At 40.5% G+C, this 25,252-nt stretch overlaps 1 protein-coding gene across 4 annotated transcripts in view; it reads right to left on the bottom strand.

Annotated features, from left to right (window-relative positions):
* Positions 1-25,252, bottom strand: part of LOC115218476 (myotubularin-related protein 2) — a 95,208-nt gene that overhangs the window by 9,944 nt on the left and 60,012 nt on the right. For 3 of the 4 annotated variants that reach the window (XM_029788318.2, XM_029788319.2, XM_029788320.2), the window contains exons 2-11: positions 22,566-22,641; positions 18,101-18,195; positions 16,470-16,523; positions 10,257-10,367; positions 6,512-6,613; positions 4,823-4,906; positions 3,661-3,732; positions 2,494-2,568; positions 1,628-1,816; positions 694-785 (exon numbers count right to left, since the gene is read on the bottom strand). In XM_029788318.2, coding sequence (XP_029644178.1) covers positions 694-785; positions 1,628-1,816; positions 2,494-2,568; positions 3,661-3,732; positions 4,823-4,906; positions 6,512-6,613; positions 10,257-10,367; positions 16,470-16,523; positions 18,101-18,195; positions 22,566-22,641 — 950 coding nt within the window. The remainder of the gene's footprint in view (positions 1-693; positions 786-1,627; positions 1,817-2,493; positions 2,569-3,660; positions 3,733-4,822; positions 4,907-6,511; positions 6,614-10,256; positions 10,368-16,469; positions 16,524-18,100; positions 18,196-22,565; positions 22,642-25,252) is intronic. The other variant, XM_036508502.1, reaches the window with a different exon arrangement.

Genomic DNA, 25,252 nt, shown 5'->3' with positions numbered 1-25,252 from the left:
ATCCACTCACAAGGCATTGGTCGGCCCGGGGCTATAGCAGAAGACACTTGCCCAAGATGCCACGCAGTGGGACTGAACCCGGAACCATGTGGTTGGTTAGCAAGCTACTTACCACACAGCCACTACTGTATATATTGTGTAAATGTGTAAATGAGTCTAGGATATTTACTTCACCACCCCATGGACAATACCCCACCCCACCTCAAGGACAACAGATGATGATTTAAAACTTTTTAATATATTAGAGAGGGAGTAATTAACCAAGGGGGATAATTGTCCTAGGGGGGTAGTTGTCATCAGGGGGAATTGTTCTAGAAAGGTAATTGTCCTGATACATGTGTAAACATCCAAACATTATTGTTGTCTTTCCAAATCCTACAGTAGTTCACATAGACTTTTTGGTCCTCCAAAATTGTCTTGGTTTATTTATAAGTCAACTGACCTACTGTTTGGCTGAAAATTTTCATCGAAAAAATTTGACTTGTATACCGTAAAAAAAAACCATTGTGTGTCATTCTGCAAGATATCCAAAAGGTGTTGATGTTTGGAAGACAGTGTTAAGATCTGGAGCAAGTGGACAGTGGGAGGAGGGCAAATATGTGTATTATTGGGCTTGTGTGTCTGTCTGTGTTATAATGTGTGAATATGGGTGCACGTATGGAAAGTAAAAAAAAAAAAACAAGTCATATTTACCTCTCTCTCATCACATGGATGTTAGGAATATCAAAGAAAATCAGCTCAGCATTGTGATAAGCATCCTCGTTCTCATATCCCCCTCCTTTAGCCTGAAAAATACCATAAAAGACAGGATTATTGTGACCATTAACTACTTTCCCAGTTTTCTTTGCCATCTGGCAAAAAAAACCAATATAAAAAATAAAATATATTACTTTACTTATTTTTCTATCTTTTGTTTCCTATTTTTACTTTTTATTTGTATACTTGTAAGAAAAATGTCTGTTGCTATATACACAGTCTTCTAAACCACAGAATTTCAGTTTGAAAACGGCTATCGAAAAGCTTGAAACTCATTAGAGTAACTGTAAACATTATCATTAAAATAAAAATTATCCCCCCAAAAGCCATCTCTATTCGTTTTTTCAAATATATATATATATATATACATACATACACACATATAAATATCATCATTATCTCATTTAATACCAGTTTTCCATGCTGTCATGGGTTGGATGATTTACCCGAAATCCTGCAAGCTGCTGGGCTACACATGTTAGCTTTGGAATGGTTTCTACAGCTAGATTATGTGTGCGTGTGTGTCTCCTTGTCTTGACATTGTTTGGTAGTTGTAAATGAGCATAACAACAACAACAAGGGGGGAAGCAAAAAGAGGGAATAAAAGAGAAACGAGAGAAAGGGAAGAGGGAAGAGAAAAGAGAAGAGAGAAGAAGAGGGAAAGAGAAAAGAGAAGAGAGAAGAAGAGGAAAGAGAAAGAGGAAAAGAGGAGAGAGAAAGAGGAAAGAGAGAAAAAGAAAAGAGAAGAGAAAGAGGGAAGAGAAAGAGAAAAGAGAAGAGAAAGAGGGAAGAGAAAGAGGAAAGAGAAGAGAGGAAGAGAGAAAGAGATAAGGCTAGAATGAGTGTGAATGTGTAAAGAAGAGTCAGTGACCTTGTTGGCCATGGCATTTGCACTGGGTCGAGCATCCATGATGAACAGTTTGTGCGACTGGGCGTTGGCATCCATAATCATCTGAATGTATTGTTCATCTTCTTTGTTCCGCTTGCCAGTGACTCCGACCAAAGGTTGGCTGGAACGAGTGATGGTCGCCTGCGACTCTGGGTGGATCCATGACATCACCTGTTGAAAAAAAAAAATACTCTGAATAGGTAAGGATAAACTATCAAGTAGATGATGATGATGATGATGAACCTTAATATGGAAGATAGAGTCCCTTGTTCTCCTAGTAACCCTCATTTTAACAACACCCCTCAGACAATAATCAACCCCTTTTGAGGTAAGAACATACCCTATTATATTATTGCAATTTATTCCCAAACATACCTCACTTAAAATGATTTTATGCACCCATATGGTACAATCTATGTTTAAAAATTATGGCACCTTGGGCAAATGTCTTCTACTATAGCCTCAGGCCGACCAAAGCCTTGTGAGTGGATTTGGTAGGCGGAAACTGAAAGAAGCTTGTCGTGTATGTATGTATGTGTATATATATATATATATATATATATATATACAAAATAAATATAAGAGAGTGGTCACTATATTGCTCACTCTAGCACCAGTTAATCCAAAATATATATATATATGTGTGTGTGTGTGTGTGTGTTTGTGTGCCTCTGTTTGTCCCAGCAACATTGCTTGACAACCGATGCTGGTGGGTTTACGTCCATGTAACTTAGCAAGAGAGACCGATAGAATAAGTACTATACTATAAGTCATATTCTTGTAAATATGGTGATTTGTTCGAAGAAACAAAATAACAAAACAGAATAAAAATTTTTAAAAACACTTACTGGAAGACGTCCTCTGCTACGGAATCCAGCAACATGACGCAAATACTCATCGGAAGCCGTTTTGGGAACAACCAGCTGAAAAATGAAGAAAGAGATAGCTGGAGTGAATCAGACATAAAATGACTGAGAAAATTACAATTTTTTAATTTTTAATCTCACAACGTGAGATATTCAGCAACAGTACTTTGTAGTAAAGATTGGTCACCAACATAACATGGCAGTCTGAACAATTATTCTGTGCTGATGAAGAGAAATAACCTGGAAATCGTGATTCACAGATATTGTTTTGAGCTGAGTGGGGGTGCTAGATTCCTTTGTTTGAAAATGTAAGGACACAGATTGTGTCATATAGCAAGCTGGAGAAGAGGTCTCCTGGGGCTAAATTATAACAACATTAGTCCTAAACCAGGACTGCCATGTTATGTTGGCAAACAATCTTTACTATAAAATGACCTTGGTTGAATGCCTGACATGCAACTCCCTAAGAGCCTGATTCACAGCAAACTGGCAGGAAGCCAGTTTGCTGTGAATCAAGCTACACTGAAGAGCAAAGAAATCAACCCTGAAACCTGGGAAATGCAAGCACAAGAGTTCCGTGCCTGGTGAAGCAGCACCAACAGAAGTGCCATGAATAGAACAGGATTGCAATGGCACAGGGAAAACATGAACTACCCAAGTCCAGAGCCAGCACCTTGCCTTCAGCCCCAACAGACCACAAATGCCCGACCTGCAGCAGAGCCTTCCACACTGACTGGCCACAGTCAGTCACACCATGCCTTGTCATCTCCCCATCATGGGTCATTGTCAACAATGATGGATGAAATAATGTAAAGGTGGAGAAAATACTGAACAGAATAGTTCATGGGATTAGGTGTTCAAGTCTCACTACAGCTGTTTCGTTTTATCACATTTTTTTCAACAAGAGAGTGCCATCATTCAGACATCGAAATCCTTGCAGTGTAAAGCCTTTCTGTCCACTCCATGGTCCAGTCACGGTCAGGCTGTGGTGGTCTGTATGTCTCAATGCCAGCAGAGCAAAAGGTCCTGGCAGGGAGCCACCACCTATGCTGGACAGGTCAGAGGATAGGGGTCAGGCTCATATGGACCACCTGTTCCAAGAGAGAGAGGTAATGGAAGCAGACAAAGAAATAAAAGCAACACACTTACCAAACTTGGGTATGTATCACACAGCTCATAGTTCTCGTTAACACGGCTGATTCGCCAAGTGTTCGGTATACCCTGCAAAGGAAACACAAATACATCATCATCATCATCATCGTGAAACGTCCATTTTCCATGCTGGCATGGGTTGGACAAATTTTATTGTGGCAGCGGTGGGATACGAACCCACGCCTTCAAAGAGACATTTATACATGCGTGTGTGTGTGTGTGTGTGTGTGTGTGTGTGTGTGTGTGTAAGTTTATGGTATTGGCTGATGCATGCATTAATAGAGACCACTCCACTGGTATAGACATATGAATGCAGATGGTTAATGAGTGTTGGATGAAAACGTGTAATGTGCTCTTGGTGATGGCTTGCCTGTTAATGAGGAAGACGGAGGATAGAAGTGGGAAGAGGCTGTGAGAGGTCAAATCTCCGGATGTAAGAAAATTATGAAAGAGAGAGGTACAAGTGATGATATACTATTTGGTAGAGAAGTGATACAATTGCAGTTAGACTATGTCAGTCAGTGACTCCTTATGGAAACATGCTATGCCAGGCCCTGCTCTGAATTTCACAAGGGAAATAAAAGAGAGGACACCCTAAAAAGAGCTGGAGGTGAAATACTGAGGCAGGGCTGAAAAAGTAGGGACCCAACTAGAGGGAAGCAGAAAAGACAGGTCAGAGCAGAGAACAGTAGAGAAGGGTCACTGAAGGCCTTTTCTTCATAGAAAGTGAAGGGCTTAAGGAAGGGAATAAATTAAGCTTAATAAATAATTATCAATAACACAGTAACCTTACTGCATTTGGGGGTGAGTTTTTTTGTCCTCCTTCCATTTTTTTCTATGCTTCTATGAATGGGAAGATGTTCACTGAAGCAAGACAGGTTGCAGCCAGATGTTACCCACTCCTTTATGAAGTGTGGAACCTGTCTTTTGTTAATTCAGGGAAATTTGGACAGGCAAAATTAAACGCCTTACTTAGGAAACAAACTATATACTGACACTGAATTATTGATAATAATAGGGCTTTGTTAAGACCATGGGTAAAACATAAGGGGACATGGAGAAGAATTTGGATTTGGAAACTGACTCTTCTATAATATAGAGCAGAAGTCACAATTTTCAGATCCCAACAAACAATGTAATCATTAAAAAATGAAGTTACCTGGCGTTTAAATTCAGCAAGTTGGTCAGATATAGACCATCCATCCTCTTCATAATTAGCTTTGAATTGGAAAGCAAACAATGGCTGCAAAGAGAAATAACAAATATTCAATGAAGATATATTTTATCTACATACATATATACATACATATACAAGCATATATACGAAGGAAATCTCAAATGCAGAATAGTTGTGGAAACAGCTTAGAAGATCAGGTAAATATCCTTAGTAGCCATTACAGAGAACTGAACCCTGAACCTAGCAAATTCTGGCTTGTTTATTATATATACATATATATAATGTTCCCCAGGGTTAAGGCCGGATGCCTATGGTTCTTTCATTATGTAATTAATACTGTATAATTGATATGACATAATCATTGCTCTCTTTCATCTTTAAACTGCATCCAGTAATCAGGCCTCGATGCATGAGTTCCAGGGCTTTGAAAAGTGTGGACCCACCACTTGGCCACAATGGTTGTTCCCAGGTCTACTCTGAGCTTTAGTGGTAACACCTGTTAGGGCCCCAGATATATTCTAGCATCTACATCTACCACCACCTCATTCACCCTCCCTCCTTCCTCTCTCTCTCTCATCAAGATGTATAGGGATGAGAATTAGCACCAAAACTGTTCAAATCTGACACACCGCCCCTCCCCCCCTTCAATCTTTCTCTGCTGCTTGTTATCATTCCCTCTTCCCACAACCATCAATTATTGACATCCAACATTTTCTTCCTCTCTCTCACCTCCTCCTATCTCTGTTATCATCTACAACACAATCTCCCTCTAACATAGTCATGGGCAATCTGCAACCCATGGAACTTTCTGAGTGGCATGCCTAATTAAAGAATTACCTTGCAACTTCGTTAGTAAAGTGGCACACTTGATAATGAGCCATGCCTTACGCAGCCTACTTCTCCATGAAAAAGGTTGCCCATGCCTGCTCCCACACAACATTACACAGCTGCTATTTCTGACTGTCTGCCTTTCCCCTGCCCACCACCACTGTCCCAACACTCCACACCCCAACTCCAATCACTTTCTCATTCATCACACACTCACTCTACCCCTATAACCACTCGCTCTTCCATTCACCCCCTGCTTGGTCTCACTACCTTCAACAGAGACCCTACAAAGCTCTCATGGTGATGTTACAATAAAATATACCCAGTACATCCTATGAAAATAATGGTACCCCAGGGTTAAGAAGGGCATTCAGCCATTGAAATTTTACCAAAATTGGATTCTACAAGTGACGTGTCATTCTGAAACCCTTTAGCATTCAGATTGCTCTGTCGAATGGCATCCTTATTTATTCCCTTTGTTTTGAATGAATCATGCATTATCTTGTAGCTTTGAAGTTTTGATGAGGCAACTGTTACTTTATAAGAAGGGCATCCAGCTGTAGAAACTCTGCCAGATCAGACTGGAGCCTGGTGCAGCCCCTGGCTTCCCAGACCCCGGTCGAACCGTCCAACCCGTGCTAGCGCGGAAAACGGATGTTAAACGATGATCATGATGATGATGATATTGTCGGAGTGAGAAACCAGATCTGGAGGTAGAATATTTTGGCTGGTTGGATATGGCCGGTTCAAAGACTAAAGGGTTAACACATCTTGGCGGACAGTTACAACAGTGACAACAACAACAATATGAAATAAAGGAAGAAAAAACATGTGTCTACTCACAAATTTGTTGGTAATTGGAAAAGCATAAAGTTGAATCTTCTCAAAGACTTGTCTCCGAGAATGGTTTTCCTGTTTGTGGGCAAATCTCAAATTCCTCATGTCCTTTAGAATGGAAAATAAAACAGAACAATGAGACAATGACGATAATGATGAGGCAGATTTTTAATGAAGACAACGAGGATTCTTAACGAAGACGGTTGATGATGATGGACAAGACTCCCTAATCCCCAATGTGATCATTCTATCCTCAGGGATATTGTATCGGCATCGGTTACAAAGCAATTACCAACGTACCACAGAGTTTGATGTCTTTTATTAATGAAATAGTTGCTAATCTGACTAACCACCAATTTGAAGGGCTGTTTCGCTCTCTCTCTCACTCCCACAACCCATGCTAGCATGGACAATGGATGTTAAATGATGATGATATACTTTTCTTCTTCTGCTTACTGCAAAAAATTGGATAGAAGCCATGCTGGAGCAGTGTCATGAAGGGCAAATTTCATTAAGAGAACCCCAATATTTATTCTAAATTTGATACAACACATTGGAGCCTGGTGCACCCATCTGGTTCGCCAGCTCTCAGTCAAAATCGTCCAACCCATGCTAGCAAGGAAAGCAGATGTTAAATGATGATGATGATATTACAGAAAGTTCAAACAAATCCTTGCTGCCAGACACACAGACATGTAATATTGATTTATTTATCTATTTATTTATTCATTGACAACCTGTTCATTAATATATGCAGGGTTGAGCACACACACACACACACACACACACACACAAGCACAGACATAATTACTCTCTTTTACTTGTTTCAGTCATTTGATTGCGACCATGCTGGAGCACCACCTTTAGTCGAGCAAATCGACCCCGGGACTTATTCTTTGTAAGCCTAGTACTTATTCTATCGGTCTCTTTTGCCGAACTACTAAGTAACGGGGACATAAACACACCAGCATCGGTTGTCAAGCAATGCTAGGGGGACAAACACAGACACACAAACATATACACACACATACATATATATACATATATACGACAGGCTTCTTTCAGTTTCCGTCTACCAAATCCACTCACAAGGCATTGGTCGGCCCGGGGCTATAGTAAAAGACACTTGCCCAAGATGCCACGCAGTGGGACTGAACCCGGAACCATGTGGTTGGTAAGCAAGCTACTTACCACACAGCCACTCCATCTTTAGAGAAAGAGAGAGCTATTGTCCAAAAAACTTTAAGTACGATGACTAACAATGAGGTAAGATGTCTTAATTAACTCACAGATTTGGCTTTGACCTTTCTAGTAGCAGCTTACAACAACTCCGTAGTATATAATCAATATTATTAATCTTAATCAGCAACTTAGATTAGTAATCAAAGATATTTACTTTGTACCTATGATGGGGCTTGCTTAAGTATATCTTTATCAATTCACCTAAATGGTGACTACAATGCTTAGATGCGGGTGTCAATATTTAATACAGAATGGCAGTGAGCTGGCAGAAATGTCAGCACGCCAGGCAAAATGCTTAGCGGTATTTCGTCTGTCTTTGCATTCTGGGTTCAAATTCAGCCGAGGTTGACTTTGCCTTTCATCCTTTTGGGGTCGATAAATTAAGTATCAGTTGCATACTGGGGGGTGATCTAATTGACTGGTCCACTCCCCAAAAATTTCGGGCCTTGTGCCTAGAGTGGAAAAGGATATTTAATACAGAACCGGACTATTACATGAACCATTGTACCCATCAGCCAAATCCAATCAACTAGCAAGGTTTCCGGGAATTATACATCTTGCTCAACTAACCACAGCTATTAATATTGGTTTCAAACATTTGACATAAAGCCAGAAAATTTGAGGGGAGGGGCAAACCAATTACACCAACCCCACTGTTCGACTGGTACTTATTTTATTCTTTTCTGCTCTAGCCACAAAGCCCGAAATTTTTGGGGAGGGGCCCAGTTGACTAAATCAACCCCAGTACGCAACTGGTACTTAATTTATCAACCCCGAAAGGATTAAAAGGCAAAGTCAACCTCAGCAGAAATTGAACTCAGAATGTAAAGATGGATGAAAAGCCATGAAGTATTTTGCCTGGCATGCTAATGATTCTGCCACCTTGCAGCCTTTTAACATCATCATCATCATCATCGTTAAACCTCCATCTTCCATGCTGGCAGGGACTGGACGGTTTGACAGGAACTGGCCAGGTAGGAGCCCGCACCAGACTTCTGTGTCTGTTTTGGCAGGGTTTTTACAGCTGGACGCCCTTCCTAACACCAACCACTCAGCAGGGTGGACTGAGTGTTTTTTACGTAGCACCAGCACTAACGAAGCACCACTTGGCAATTAAGACTGACAGTATTCATTTTCATTTAAACAAATGATTAGTAATTTGTCTATTGTTTCACCTCACCACATAATTTTTCCTAAACAGCTTTATAACCCTTTAGCATTCAGATTACTATGTTGAATGTGACATATTTATTAACATTGTTTTGAGTTTAATGATGTGATTAAACACTTTTAGAATGACATTGTCGGGTAGGTGGGAGAGGTTAGATCTGGCTAGTTTGAACATCAAAGAGGTAGAAAATTTGGGCCAAATATTGCAAGTTTAAATGCTAAATGACTAATGCTCACCAAATTAGATATGTTAACACTAACTATTGTTTGTTTGTTTTTTCAGGAGAACATCATCATCATTATCATCATTGTCATCGTTTAACATCCACTTTCCATGCTGGCATGGGTTGGACGGTTTGACTGAGAGCTGGCAAGCCGGAAGGTTGCACCAGACTCCAATCTGATCTGGCAAAGTTTCTACAGCTGGATGTCCTTCCTGAAGATTTTTAATTTCCTTAGCCTAGAAATGCATGACAGTGAACATATGCTAAGTGATACTTAATGATTCTGGCCCATTTAAGAGTAACCTTCGATCAGTGGGCAATGAAGTGCGCTTGAGAAGACCTGTTGAGTCCTGTGAAATCATTGTCATGCCAGTAGCACGTAAACAGCACCATTCAAGCATGGTTGATGCCAGGACCACATGTCTGGCACCCGTACCGGAGGCACATAAAAAGCACCATTTGAGCATGGTCATTGCCAGTACCGCTTGACTGGCTCTCCTGGCTTCCATGCCAGTAGCACATAAAGAGCAACATTCAAGAGGGGTCGATGCCATTACAACCTGCCTGGCCCTCGTGCCGGTGGCACATAAAAGCACCTACTACGGTCTTGGAGTGGTTGGTGTTAGGAAGGACATCCAACTGTAGAAACCTTGCAAGATCAGATTGGAGCCTGGTGCAGCCTCTGGCTCACCAGTCCTCAGTCAAACCGTCAAACCCATGCCAGCATGGAAAGCAGACATTAAACGATAATGATAATGATATTGTGGCAAGAGCAGCAAAGGATGTGTTTAGCTGAAAAGGTTTAACAAGACTAAAACATACCCAGATTTTTCTTCCATGGTTGTTGCAAAATAATATTAGTCAATGACTGACAGGTCTCTCCACGCAGCCTAAATTCTTTTCTTGTTAGATTTTTAATACTTTCTGCAGTAATTACACAAATACAAACTAAGGCCATTGCCACTGGTACAATGTGTACAATGCATGAACTGGTAACCTCTCGATTGGTTGCCCACTAATCTGTCCTCTTGACCAACTTCCTACTTATAACACAACCATCGTATCAAAGAAAGGAGGAAAAAATCTATAAAAAGAAAGGAGTGAGGGTCACTTACTTTACAGAGGATGTCAATTCGATATGAGTTCTCTCCTCTGCTTGTAGCGCCACCAATCTTCTCAACACGGGAGATAACTCCAAGAGGGACATCCAGAATGAAAAAGGAATCCTGGAAATATATAAAAAAATAAATAAATATATAAATCAGTTGACTGATTAAAAAATGATAGCAAAAGAAGGAGATATAGAACAAACAAGAAAATAAAAAATAAAAAGCCAAAACAAAAATTATTACCAAGTGCAGCTTGGAAGACACAAGTGAGATGTTCAGAGAGACACACTTCACTCAAACATTTATAGTTTGAATTGTCATCACTTAACGTCTGTTTTTCCATGCTGGCATGGGTCAGATGGTTTGACTGGAACTGGTAAGCTGGAGAGCTGCACCAGGCTCCAGTTTGTATTGGCACAGCTTCCCTGGTCGGGTGTCCGTCCTAACGCCAAATATGGTGCCAAGTTTAGTCGCTTGAAACTACGACCCAGTCACTGACAAACACACGCAACATCCCACAATCGCCCACATAATGATGAGTGAAAGCAAAGGAGCAGACTTTGTCTGGCTGAGTGGTTCCCTACCAAGGACTCCTCGGAACCCTACGATCCTGAAGAGACCACTAAGGGCTCCAAGAGAAATAATAACAAATAGGTTAATTTTATTTTTATTTTTATTTTATTTAAGTCATTTGACTGTGGCCATGCTGGAGCACTAACTTTAGTCGAGCAAATCAACCCCAGAATTTATTCTCTGTAAGCCTAGTACTTATTCTGTCAGCCTTTTTTGCCGAACTGCTAAGTTACGGGGATGTAAACACACCAGCATTGGTTGTCAAGTGATGTTTAGAAGACAAACACACACACATACACACATAGACCGATGCCAGTACCCCCTGACTGGTTCCTGTGCTGGTGACACGTAAAAAGCACCATTCAAACATGATCAATGCCAGGCCCGCCTTACTGGCCCCTGTGCCAGTGGCATGTAAAAAGCACCCACTGCACTCTCAGAGTGGTTGGTGTTAGGTAAAGTCATCCAGCTGTAGAAACTCTACCAGATCAGATTGGAGCCTGGTGCAACCTCCTGGCTCTCCAGACCTCAGTCAAACCATCCAACCCATGCCAGCACAGGCATGGTTGGCCATTGTCATCATGTAGCATCTGCTTTCCGTGCTGGCATGAGTTAGAAGGTTCAACAAGAGCCTTGCAAAGCCAAGAGCCACACCCCACACTCAAATTGTCTGCTTTGGCATGGTTTCTACGGCTTGATGTCCTTCCTAATGCCAACCATTATGTAATATCAAGACACACACACACACACACATACGCACTCATCCATGTATGCGTGCACACACATACATATGTATGACTGAATTCTTTAGTTTCTTTTTACCAAATCCATTCAGAAGCAAGACACTTGCCTAAGGTGTCACGCAGTGGAGACTGAACCCAAGGTTACATGGTTCAGAAGTAAGCTCCTTAACCCCATAGCCATACCGGTACCAATTATTAGCTGAAGAATGCAGATACATTCAGCTCTATCAGACATCTCCCAAAAATAATTATTTCACACACAATGATATTTAACCCTTTAGCATTTAGATCTAGCCATATCCGGTCCCTAATCTTGTACTTTTTTTCATGTTCAAGCTGGCTATATCTGGCCTCTCACACCAATCCTACAATATTATTCTGAAAATAAGCAGCCACAACATTGAAATCTCAAAGCCACAAGATAATGCAGGATTAATTCGATACAACATGACAAAGTAAGCATTACATTTGACAGATTAATCTGAATGTTAACCCTTTCATTACCAACCTGGCTGGAACCAGCTCTGGCTCTGAGTACAAAGGTTTTGTTTCCATCAGTTTTGAATTAAGATCTTCCACCAAACCTTAGTTTATTTTCCTAACACTAGCTTAATGGTAACTAAGTTATTTTACTAAATTCTTTGTTATATTTAAAATAATTGAAAGAAACACAGAAGCATCTCAAAATAAATACAGTAACGAAAGGGTTAAAGGGTTAATTCATTCTATTTAGGTCTATATTCTGACAAATTACATAATTTCAATTATCACAAATTGATGAGATTTATTGAGGTTTATAACAACAAACTCATCATCAACAACAACAACAACACAACAACAACAACAAACAACCACAGCAGCAGCTACCTTTGCCACCTCCCCCACCACATAAGAAATCAATTTGCACAATTAATAATTCTGAACCTGACAGATTTGATTATCGCATTACCTTGAACTTGTCAGACCATTCAATCTTAACGAGCCTAATTAAGCCAGACTTGATTATTTTGATAAGACTGTGTCAGAATTGTAAACCTTCATGACCCTGGGGTTATCTATTGATAATTTGGAGACTTTCATCTTGATATGTTGATAATTATTGATCACAACAGACCCTATTTACAAATGATTATTGTATTAACCCCTGGAAATTAATAGGAATCAAGTACAATTAGGTAGGCATAATTCGCCCCTGGGAATCAAGTATAGATTAGTAGGCATAATTCGCCCCTACCTTTCAATCTCAGTATTTAAGCTACACATAGGACTGCTGTAGTACACATGCTGCATACATTCCTACAACAACATTTTCTTTATGCACTATAAAGGCAGAAGTAAATCTGTCTTCAACTCAGTCGCACGCATGTGTTTCACTTGACTTTTTCTGTGTTTTACTACATAAAGGTCACCAAATGCCTACCCTGAGTAATTACTGATGGCATGTGCCTGTTACAAACCAAACCAAACCAAACTTCTAAATCACATAACCAGTTGGGCTTCTATTTTTTTTTCACAGAGATCTGCGATGCAAATGACCTTATGGTCTGCAATACCAACTTCAGGAAACTCTCCTCTCACCTAGTCACCTACCGTTCTGGCAGACACACCAGCCAGATTGACTACATCCTTGCCAGAAAAAGGGAGAGACGGCTGATTATAAATGCCAAAACTTTTCCAGGCGAAGAATGCACTCCTCAACATAGATTAGTAGTTAGCGACTTCAGGATCAGAGCTAAATGGTTGCCCAGAAGAAGACCTGCTTGGAGGAGAAGGGTCTGGAAGCTTAAAGATCCCGCAAATGGACAGAGATTTAGAGACATACTACTCGAAGCCTTTGACGAAATAGAAGGGGATATAGCTTCACTTAATGTGAAAGACAACTGGAGATTTCTACGGGACAATCTGCTGACAGCCACTGACCAGATCTGTGGATGGAGCAAAGTACCATCTCAACCCAGAGTAACATGGTGGTGGAACACTGTGGTTGACAGGGCTATTAGACAAAAGAGACAGGCTTGGAGGGACTGGAAGAACGGTGGTAGCAGGGAATTGTATCAGACAGCCAGAAGGGAGGCTAGGAGACAGGTTTATTTAGCCAGAGGGGAAGCAGATAAGAAAAAATTTGCCAATGTTCTGCGCCGTGAGGATGAAAGACTTGAGGTATTTCATGTTGCAAGACAGTGTGTGAGAGAGAATCGTGATGTGGTAGGAGAGAAGTGTGTTCGCATGGATGATGGTTCACTTGCGCTAAATGAGGATGCAAAGAGAGAGGTTTGGAGATGCCACTATGAAAGGTTGCTGAATAAAGAAAATGAATGGGATAAAGAGAGTCTGCCGAATGTTGACCCAACAGAGGGACCAGCTATCCGAGTTGATAGTTCCGTGGTAGCTAAGGCAATCAGAAGCATGAAGACAGGGAAAGCCCCAGGCCCATCAGGAATTACTGCAGAGATGCTCAAAATATCTGGCAGTGTCGGCTATAACCTAGTCACCCGTATAGTCAACCAGGTGATACACGAAGGAGTCATACCCAATGACTGGTTGTAGCAGCGTACTAGTCAACTGCTACAAAGGTAAAGGTGATGCCCTAGATACAAATAATTACAGAGGTATCAAGCTGTTGGATCAGGTAATGAAGGTTACGGAGAGGGTCATAGCCCAACTAATTAGAGAGAGAGTTAGTTTAGATGAGATGCAGTTTGGGTTTGTGCCAGGGAAAAGCACCACTGATGCTATATTCCTGGTAAGGCAGCTGCAGGAGAAATACCTAGCCAAAGATAAGCCCCTGTACCTGGCTTTCGTTGATATGGAGAAAGCCTTTGATAGGGTCCCCCGATCCCTCATCTGGTGGTCAATGAGGAAACTAGGGATAGATGAATGGCTGGTGAGGGCTGTGCAAGCCATGTACAGAGATGCCGTAAGCAAGGTTAGGGTTGGCAACATGTTCACAGAAGAATTCAAAGTAGAGGTTGGGGTCCACCAGGGTTCAGTACTCAGCCCCCTCCTATTTATCATAGTCCTCCAGGCAATAACAGAGGAATTCAAGACAGGTTGCTCCTGGGAGCTCCTCTATGCTGACGACCTCGCTCTAATTGCTGAGTCACTATCAGAACTGGAGGAGAAGTTCCAGGTGTGGAAGGAGGGTTTAGAAGCGAGGGGCCTTAGAGTCAACCTAGCTAAAACCAAAGTACTAATAAGTAGAAAGGTAGGCAATCCACAAATGTCCTCAGGAAGATGGCCCTGCTCGATCTGTAGAAAAGGTGTAGGTAGAAACTCTATAAGATGTACCCAGTGTAAGCTATGGACACATAAGAGGTGCAGCAATGTCAAAGGTAGGCTAACTGGGAAGATAGTTTTTATATGTGGCAGATGCTCGGGAGCATTGACCTCTGAAAATCTGCAGAAAACAGCTTCCGTCACTTTCCAGGGGGAAAAATTAGAAGTAGTTGATAGCTTCCGTTATCTAGGTGACCAAGTCAGTAGTGGGGGTGGGTGCGCTGAGAGTGTAACTGCTAGAATAAGAATAGCCTGGGCAAAGTTTAGGGAGCTCTTACCTCTGCTGGTGACTAAAGGCCTCTCGCTCAGAGTAAAGGGCAGACTGTATGATGCATGTGTTCGAACTGCCATGCTACATGGCAGTGAAACATGGGCCGTGACTGCTGAGGACATGCGTAAGCTCATGAGGAATGAAGCCAGTATGCTCCGATGGATGTGTAATGTCAGTGTACTTACTCGACAGAGCGTTAGTTCCCTGAGAGAAATGTTGTACCTAAGAAGCATCAGTTGTTGCGTGCAAGAGAGACGATTGCGCTGGTATGGTCATGTGGCGAGAATGGATGAAGATAGGTGTGTGAGAAAGTGCCAATCCCTAGCAGTTGAGGGAACCCGTGGAAGAGGTAGACCCAGGAAAACCTGGGACGAGGTGGTGAAGCACGACCTTCGAACGTTAGGTCTCACCATGGAAATGACTAGAGACCGAGACCTATGGAAGTATGCTGTGCGTGAGAAGACCCGGCAAGACTAGTGAAGCCATAACCCGTGGCCCCTACCTGGGACGTAGCCAGTCCACCTGTGCATACCTTCCTGCTTGTGACACTTGTGAAGACCTGTTGAGGCAAATCAAATCAAAGTCAAATCGAATCAAGTCAAACCAAATCAAAATAGATGAACATCAATGGAATTTGTATCCCTGTGGTACCAGTGCCGGTGGCACATAAGAAAACCATCCGAACGGGACCGTAGCCAGTACCGCATCGACTGGCCTCCGTGCTGTGGGCACGTAACAAACACCATCCGATTGTAGCCGTTCGCCAGCCTCGTCTGGCACCTGTGTCGGTGGCACATAAAAAAAAAAACACCATCCGAGCGTGGCCGTCTGCCAGCCTCGTCTGGCACCTGTGTCGGTGGCACATAAAAAACACCATCTGAGCGTGGCCGTCTGCCAGCCTCGTCTGGCACCTGTGTCGGTGGCACAAAAATCACCCACTACACTCTCGGAGTGGTTGGCGTTAGGAAGGGCATCCAGCTGTAGAAACACTGCCAGATCTGACTGGCCTGGTGTAGCCTTCGGGCTTGCCAGACCCCAGTTGAACCGTCCAACCCATGCTAGCATGGAAAGCGGACGTTAAACGATGATGATGATGATGATCCACATAGTGATTAGCACCAACAGTTCAAAATAGACAAAAAAAAACTCCAGTTTCTTCTTTCCTCACCTCTTCCACAAAAATCTTCTTTTAAAAAAGTGGTGAACATATCTATTTAGCATCCCCTCTCCCTGCCAGTGCCCTCCTCACCTACACAGACTAAGACTTCTTTAGAAGTTGCACTGATTCCCAGACAACATATAAATCCCTAACTCACAACAGAAATATCTATTAGTCAAAAGAAACAGAGTAACAACCTTAAGCAATGTCTGCTCTGAATACAAGTGATGAATGCCTTCATAACCTGGCATCTGCAAAGAGAAAAAACCAAAGAATATTTCATCAAATTTTCCCACAACAAAAACTAACAGATTCCAGTAAAAATTAGTTCAAATTTTGGCACAAGGCCAGCAAGAGGAGGTCAGACCAGTGCATGACTGGTACTTTATTTTATTGACTCCAAAAGGGAATAAAAGGCAAAGCTGACCTCAGCAGGATTTGAACTCAGAATATAAAGAGTTGTAAGAAATGCTGCAGACCATTTTGTCTGGTGTGCTGACTTTACCTTTCATCTTCTCGGGGTCAATAAATTAAAGTACCAGTCAAGTACCGGGGAGTCAATATAATCAACTGACTCTCTCCCGATAAAATTGCTCCATTGTGTGCCAAAATTTGAAACAACGGTTGTTGTTGTTGTTGTTATTATTATTATTATTATTATTATTAAGCTGGCAAGCTGGCAGAAATGTTAGCACACCAGGCAAAATGCTTAGCAGCATATCATCCGTATTCATGTTCTGAGTTCAAATTCCACCAAGGGTCAATAAATTAAGTACCAGTGAAACACTGGAGTTGATGTAATCCACTAGTCCCCTCCCCCAAATTTTCAGGCCTTGAGCCTATAGTAGAATGGATTATTATTGTTATTATTATTATTACTGCTGCCTTAGCAAAGGCAGAGGTGTTGTTTTCAGTTGTGTTTGTTTGTGTCATTTGACAAGATATCTCAAGAACCGCTGGATAGATTCGGATGAAACTTTCAGGGATGTTTGGCCTTGTGACTGGCACAAACTGATTAGATTTGGGGATTGATCTGGTACCAGACAAGGATTCCGGATTATTTTGAAGACCTGTTGAGGCAAGTGAAATCGAAATCGATCAAAACATCAATGGAAATTGTAGTTGTGATACCTGTGCCGGTGGCATGTAAAAAGCACCATCCGAACGTGGCCGTTGCCAGCACCGCCTTGACTGGCTTGCGTGCTGGTGGCACATAAAAAGCACCAACCGATCGTAGCCGTTGCCAGCCTCGCCTAGCACCTGTGCCAGTGGCATGTAAAAAGCACCCACTACACTCACGGAGTGGTTGGCATTAGGAAGGGCATCCAGCTGCAGAAACACTGCCAGATCAGACTGGAGCCTGGTGCAGCCTCCTGGCTTCCCAGACCCTGGTCGAACCATCCAACCCATGCTAGCATGGAAAACAGACGTTAAACGATGATGATGATGATGATGATGATTTATTTAATTTTTGAGGGAGGTTGGGTTCAGTTTTGTATTCTCGCGTGTGAGAGCAGTCAAGTTTATTCCAGATGTTCTCATTTTAAAAATCATCTCTGGCCAATCATTGAGAGGATGTTGGTATTGCCTTGGCAGAGGTTTGCGCTCTCTGAGTCATTATTATTATTATTATTAGTATTACATCATCATTATCAAGGTCTAATCTAATTACTCACAGCTCACACATAAATAATCTTCAAGCCTACCTACCCAACAGCTGAGTAAGGATTGAATAAAAAAAAACAGAGAATAAAATACATAATTAGGTTAAATATAAAATAAGGAAAAACTGATTATATAAAAAAACTGAAAAAAAGAAATAGTTTACCCTTTCAGCACTTCGGAAGTGAAGTCTGTAATTTGTGACAGTCAAGGTTCCTTTTACAGCCCCACTGTAAGGGCACAGATAAGTGACATCATGAGCTGTTGGTTGGTTGGTTCGTTTGTTAGTGGGTTGGTAAGAGGAAGAGAAAAAGAAAGATGTAAATGAGTTATTGTTACTACTATTATTATTATTATTATTATTATTATTATTATTATTATTGTTACTATTATTATTATTATTATTATTATTATTATTCAGTAGTTTTATTTCTATAGCGTGCTTTCACTTCACTACCGAGCGCAGCTGTGTGTGCCTTGGGTATGTGCTGTGATTTGTTGTGATGCTCTGATGGTTATTGTATGGAAAGTGTTCTGCGTAGGATGTGTGCAGTGCCTAGTAGTGCAATTTTCTGTATGTTATATGTGTTTGTAAGTCCTGGTGTTTTTGCTATGTATTTGTCTGAATATTTTTTTATCATTATTATTATTATCATCATCATCATTATTATTATCATTATTATTATTATTATTATCATTATTATAGTTACTATTATTATTATTATCATTATTATAGTTACTATTATTATTATTATTATTATTGTTATTATTATTAAGGTGGTGAGCTGGCAGAATCGTTAGCACGTTGGACAGAAATGCTTAGTGGTATTTTGCCCATCGCTATATTCTGAGTTCTAATTCCTTCAAGGTCAACTTTGCCTTTCATCCTTTCGGGATCGATAAAATAAGTACCAGATATGCACTGGGGTCGATGTGATTGATTATCCTCCTCCCACAAATAAACAACACTACCACTGCTACCACTACCACCACCACTATCATTTACCATTATCATGTCTTATTTTCCATATGCTTTCTCTATCTCTCTTTTTCTCTCATGTTTTCTCTCTCAGTCTCTATTAATGTGCATGCTAATCTCTTCTCTCTCTTTTTTCTTCTTTTCCCCCCACTCTTTCTCTCTCTCTCTCTCTCTCCCATTTTTTATTTGAGTTAATCCGATTAGCATGACCATAAAAGGCTGGCAGGTAGAAGCATACCATTATATCAATTTCTAGATGTATAAGTGTACATATATGTAAATATATGCATGTGCATCTGTGTGTGAATGTCACACGTTGGGAAGGTCATACTACCAGTAAACACACACACACACTGCTTCTGCTTCACTTCAGTTTTAGTTACACTGTCAGAAACTTCTTATCACATAACAATGACCTTTTCAATTATTTCAAATTTGCCAACTGATTTATTTTTGGACATTATGTTGTCAAAGATCATCTCTGTGTTGTTGTTGCTGTGTAACTGCTTTGCTGTCGTTTAAATTGTTGCTTTTCTTTTTTTTTATTTTCATTTGCTTGTTCTTTGTTGGTGTCAACAAAAGAACATTTGATTGTGTAAGTGTGTGTATGTGTGCACATGCATGCGTATGTGTGTGTATTTCATAGGCCGTGTGTATGAGAGAGTGTTTGTCCGGTCTGTGAGAGCAAGTGTGTGTGTGTGTATGTTTGTGTGTGATAATTGACTTTAGTTAACTTTAATGTTATTGTATCCTCCTCCTTGTATTACTCCAAGGGTGGGTCATGGCTGAAGGAGGCATCATTATGACTCCATTCATTCTTTCTACAAAGGATGCATACGGAACCATAATTTACTTCCCGTATGTGTAACCTTCTGTAAAGATTGTTCTTTTGGATGTGAAAACAATGTTTATTTCAACATTGTTTATTAATCTATTGTGTTTCTGTATGGCAAGTTTCATAGACTACAGATGTTTGTTTCTTTTCGTTCTTTTCACATTATTGTCTTCTAATTCTTTCACCTACACTGCAGGTGGTTTCGCCAATATATACTTTTCCCTTCACTGCATCTTGTGTGATAAACTACATAAGTAATTTGGCAATCTTTCTATGCACATTCTCCGTAGTTGTTGTCAATAGAGTTTACTCTTAATACAAGTATGACTCACATAATAGTGAACTGATCGCTCTACCAGTTATCTTCTACTACATCGATTTTCAGTTTCATTTCATGTACTACTTCCCTAAATCACACATTGGCATCATATGAGCTTTCCTTATCTTAGCTTCTTTATGTTTCCTTTCTAACAAGTTCCATAATTTGTTCCAGTACACGAGGACGCACTCCATTTACATTACCGAAGATGACGATTGCAAACTTTTTCTTGGCTCTTTAAGACACTCTGATCTAATCCCAGTTGCATCTGGAAGACTTCCTGCTGCGTCACGACCTTGAAAATTAAGAAATATCGTGTCTCCCTTGAAACAAGTCAGGCAGATAGATGGTCAGTCAACCATGTTGATTCATGTCCAGTTAATGTAACCACTCAATGACATAAGAGAAGTAACATCACTGAAGCATGGAAAGGGCAACGAAAAGATAAAAAAAAGCTCAATGATGCCCACATAGGAATGTGTTGTAACATCCTTCAAGAGAGAGAGAACAATCTACAATCAAGTTCCAGACCACCAACATTGACATAACTGTATGGATTGGGGCACCATTAGCTTGAATGAGCACTGTAAAATTGACAAGTGTTTTCTCAGTTCATAGAGTAGAATATTAAATCTAGATTCTTCCGTAAGCTTAGGCAATGACAGAACTTCAAACAATGTCATTCCATTTTCAATTCTATTCACATCCATTGAAGATGGTCTAAAATATGAATTTTTCCTATATATATATATATATATCATCATCGTTTAACGTCCGCTTTCCATGCTAGCATGGGTTGGACGATTTTGACTGAGGGCTGGCAAACCAAATGGCTGCACCAGGCTCCAATCTTGATTTGGCAGTGTTTCTACAGCTGGATGCCCTTCCTAACGCCAACCACTCCGAGAGTGTAGTGGGTGCTTTTTACGTGCCACCGGCATGGGGGCCAGTCAGGCGGTACTGGCAACGACCTCGCTCAAATCTTTCTTGATGATATGTGTGTGTGTGTGTGTGTGTGTGTGTGTGTGTGTGTGTGTGTGTGTGTGTGCGTGTGTGTGTGCATGCGTGCATATGTGTGTGGGTTTGTTTATGTCTCTGTAACATAGCAGTTCAACAAAAGACCAATAGAATAAATACCAGACGTAAGTCCTGAGGTCAATTTATTCAACTAAACCCTTCAAGGCAGTGCCCCAGCATGTCCACAGTCCAACAAATGAAACAAGTAAAAGATAGAAGCTATTGTACATTAGTTAGCATAGGAAATTTGCTCATTCTGGGGAAGAAATTACTGTATTTTTAACACGTATAAGGAACCCCTTTTGCATAAAAAATTAGGTTAAAAAAAATATGGGAGTTTCTTATACATGGATAGTGTTATAAACCCATTACACAACCATTTTTCTAAATTTTAAGCCCCAAAAATTAGAGGGTTCCAAATGACAATATTTAAGTCAGTATTAACATAATGCAACAAATGGCTTAGTGGATAGGGTAGTTGGTTCACAATCATACGGTCATGAGTTCAATTCCTGGCAGCATGTTGTGTCCTTGAGCAAGACACTTTATTTTATATTGCTAAAGTCTACTCGAATGGCAAAAATGAGTTGTACTTGTAATTCAAAGGGGCCAACTTTGTCACACTCTGTGCCACACTGAATCTCCCTGAGAACTACGTTATAGGTATGCGTGACTGTGGAGTGCTCAGCCACTTGCACATCAATTTCACGAGCAGGCTGTTCCACTGTTCAACTGGAACCTGCATCATCGTAATCAACGGAGTGTCAGGAACAATTAAAATGTAACAAGTATTAGGAATCAATTAAGAAAAGAATTATACAGAGAAAATGGTGATGAGTTTTGTAATTAAAGGAAAGAATACAGTTCTATATTTAGGAGATGAGGAATTATGTACATTATTTACATTTGATGGATATTTGTCCTCATCTTGTTTGTTGTTAACACAACATTTTGGCTGATATACCCTTCCAGCCTTCATCAGGTGTCTTGGGGAAATTTCAAACCTGGGTTCTCATTCCTAAGGTATTTTTCTATGTTATTATTATTATTATTATTATTATTATTATTATTCAGGTCACTGCCTGGAATTGAACTAGGAAACTAGGGGTTAGTAGCCCGCACTCTTAACAACTATGCCATATGCCCGAAGATTTATAAGCCTAAAATTCACTCCATAATTACCCATGGGCATATGGCATAGTGGTTAAGGGCACGGGCTGCTAACCCCAAAATTCCAAGTTCAATTTCGGGCAGTGACCTGAATAATAATAACAACAACAACATTGAAAAATACCTTAGGAATGAGAACCCAGATTCAAAATTTCCCCAAGACACCTGATGAAGGCTGGAGGGTATATCAGTTGTGTTTGTGTTAACAACAAACAAGATGAGGAGAAATATCTGTCTAATGTAAATAACGTAAAAGAAAGAAGTAAAGAATTTTTTTTTTTTTTTTTTTGGTGTTCACTTTTCTGACTTACCCATTCCTTGGTTCTTTTCGCCTTCATAAAGTGGCAGTTCTTCAGACTGCCCATATTTAAGTGTGTCCCGGTGAGGCTAAAGAAAAGTAAAGAGAAAAATAAAATCATTTGTGTGTTGACGTGATTCATGTCCAACATTCCATCAGACAAAACACGGAATAGTTTAAGGTATGTCCTATTGCTCTCTAATTTAATTCTATGTTCTAAGAATCGAACTAAGTTTGGTGACTGCTTTATTTCGGGCGTTCACCTCATATCCTTTTAAGTGAACTGTTGACTGCCTTCTTCTAATTTGCATAATGGTTTGTTTCCTAAGTGGCATGATACATTTTGCACGTGGATCTTTTTTAAATCAGCATGCATTTTTGAATATATATTGCATTGTATTTGCTCACATATTAACACATTCAAGTAACGTAATCCAAGTTAATAATTCTGTATTAAAACAGAACAAAGTAAAACAAAAAAAAAAAAAGAAACATTTTGAAACTGTAAACAATAAAAGTCAAATGAAAATATAAGATTTGAATATTTTGACCATTAAACCTTGTCCTTTGAGATGTAAAAGCTGTAAATGCAAATACAGTAACCCCTCGACTATCACGGGTGTTATGTTCCAAAACCCTCCATGATAGGTGAAAACCCGTGAAGGAGAAACAGTACTGTACTCTTTTACTTGTTTTAGTCATTTGACTGCGGCCATGCTGGAGCACCGCCTTTAATCGAACAACTCGACCCCGGGACTTATTCTTTGTAAGCCCAGTACTTATTCTATCAGTCTCTTTTGCCGAACCGCAAAAGGGGACATAAACACACCAGCATCGGTTGTCAAGCAATGCTAGGGAGACAAACACAGACACACAAACACACATACACATACATATATATACATACATATATACGACGGGCTTCTTTCAGTTTCCGTCTACCAAATCCACTCACAAGGCTTTGGTCGGCCCGGGGCTATAGTAGAAGACACTTGCCCAAGGTGCCACGCAGTGGGACTGAACCCAGAACCATGTGGTTGGTAAAGAAGCTACTTACCACACAGCTACTCCTGCGCCTACGTATATGTACTGTATATTTTTTATTATTATTTTTGTAAGTTGTATATATTTATTTTATTATAAATGCAAAACAACACAGAGGGATCGATGCAAGCTTAAATAATAAACCTCGATAGGTGAACCGCGATATGGCAAGCGATTACCGTATTGTAAAAATATGGTTCTCATCTCCAAATAATTTGAACTACAATTTTATTAATAATAATTTATTTTAAATATCTAGACATTTAATCCTTTAGCATTCAGATTACTCTGCAAAATGTAAAACTCGTTTATTACATTGCTTTGAATTAATCATGGATTATCGTACTCCAACCTCTCACCTGACACACAGCCACCTCTCTCTCGGTTCCTTTCCCTCTCTCAGCTGAGAGGTCCTTGTTTTCCAAGATGCCTAGTGGACTCACAGGTGCTAGTACCATGTAAAACGTACTTATGCTGGTACCACATAAAAACCACCCAGTACACTCTGTAAAGTGGTTGGCATTAGAAAGAACAGTCAACCATAGAAATCCTGCCAAAACAGACAACTTGCAACCCGGTGCAGCCCTCCAGCTTACCCGCTCCTGTCAAACTCTCCAACCCATGCCAGCACAGAAAACGGATGCTGAATTATGATAATGATGAGGATATCTCATAGCTTCAAGATTTTGAAAATGTGATAGTTTATTTGTTCAATGACATTGTAGGGTGGGTGTGAGAGGCCATTTTAAAGTGATAAATCTATCAAATTCCACAAAGAAAGTTTATGGAATTTCACCTGAAGCAAGACCTTATTTAGACCAAATTCTCTTACATATCCGTATTAAGATGTCACTTTTCTTACAGGATCTCCTAACAACAGATGCCTGAATTTCAAATGTGTCATGCACATATAATTAATATCATAAATATAGAATTAATTGCAAAAATAACTAAAAAGAAATAAAATAAAATAAAGATTGTGGAGTGGGGGGGGGATGTGCTGTTGCAGTAAATTGCTGCATTTACCACTTGACAATATTTTTCCGGATCCTCCTGGGTGGCCTGTTTAGCAGATATCCCCTTCATCTGGTGTGACCATGTGGCACGTGTTCGACCAGATTGAGCTGTCGACCCAGTCAGATCCTTGATGAGGAGGACATGGTAAGCAGGGTCTAAATTGGAAAATTGAGAAACAGGGCCAAACAGTCTGAGTTGGCACTCCTGAATCGTGCAAGTAACAGGACATATCCCAGTTTTTGAATTGTTGGTGGCTGTGGTAAGTAGCTTGCTAACCAACCACATGGTTCCGGGTTCAGTCCCACTGCGTGGCATCTTGAGCAAGTGTCTTCTGCTATAGCCCCGGGCCGACCAATGCCTTGTGAATGGATTTGGTAGACGGAAACTGAAAGAAGCCGTCGTATATATGTATATATATATGTGTGTGTCTGTGTTTGTCTCCCTAGCATTGCTTGACAACCAATGCTGGTGTGTTTATGTCCCCGTTACTTAGCGGTTCGGCAAAAGAGACCGATAGAATAAGTACTGGGCTTGCAAAAGAATAAGTCCTGGGGTCGAGTTGCTCGATTAAAGGTGCTGCTCCAGCATGGCCGCAGTCAAATGACTGAAACAGGTAAAAGAGAGTAAAGAGTAAAGAGA

The sequence above is a fragment of the Octopus sinensis genome, linkage group LG13, assembly GCF_006345805.1.
Source record: "Octopus sinensis linkage group LG13, ASM634580v1, whole genome shotgun sequence".
NCBI lineage: Eukaryota > Metazoa > Mollusca > Cephalopoda > Octopoda > Octopodidae > Octopus > Octopus sinensis.
The sequence above is the reverse complement of the archived record's forward strand: the minus strand, read 5'-3'. Positions and strand labels throughout refer to the sequence as shown.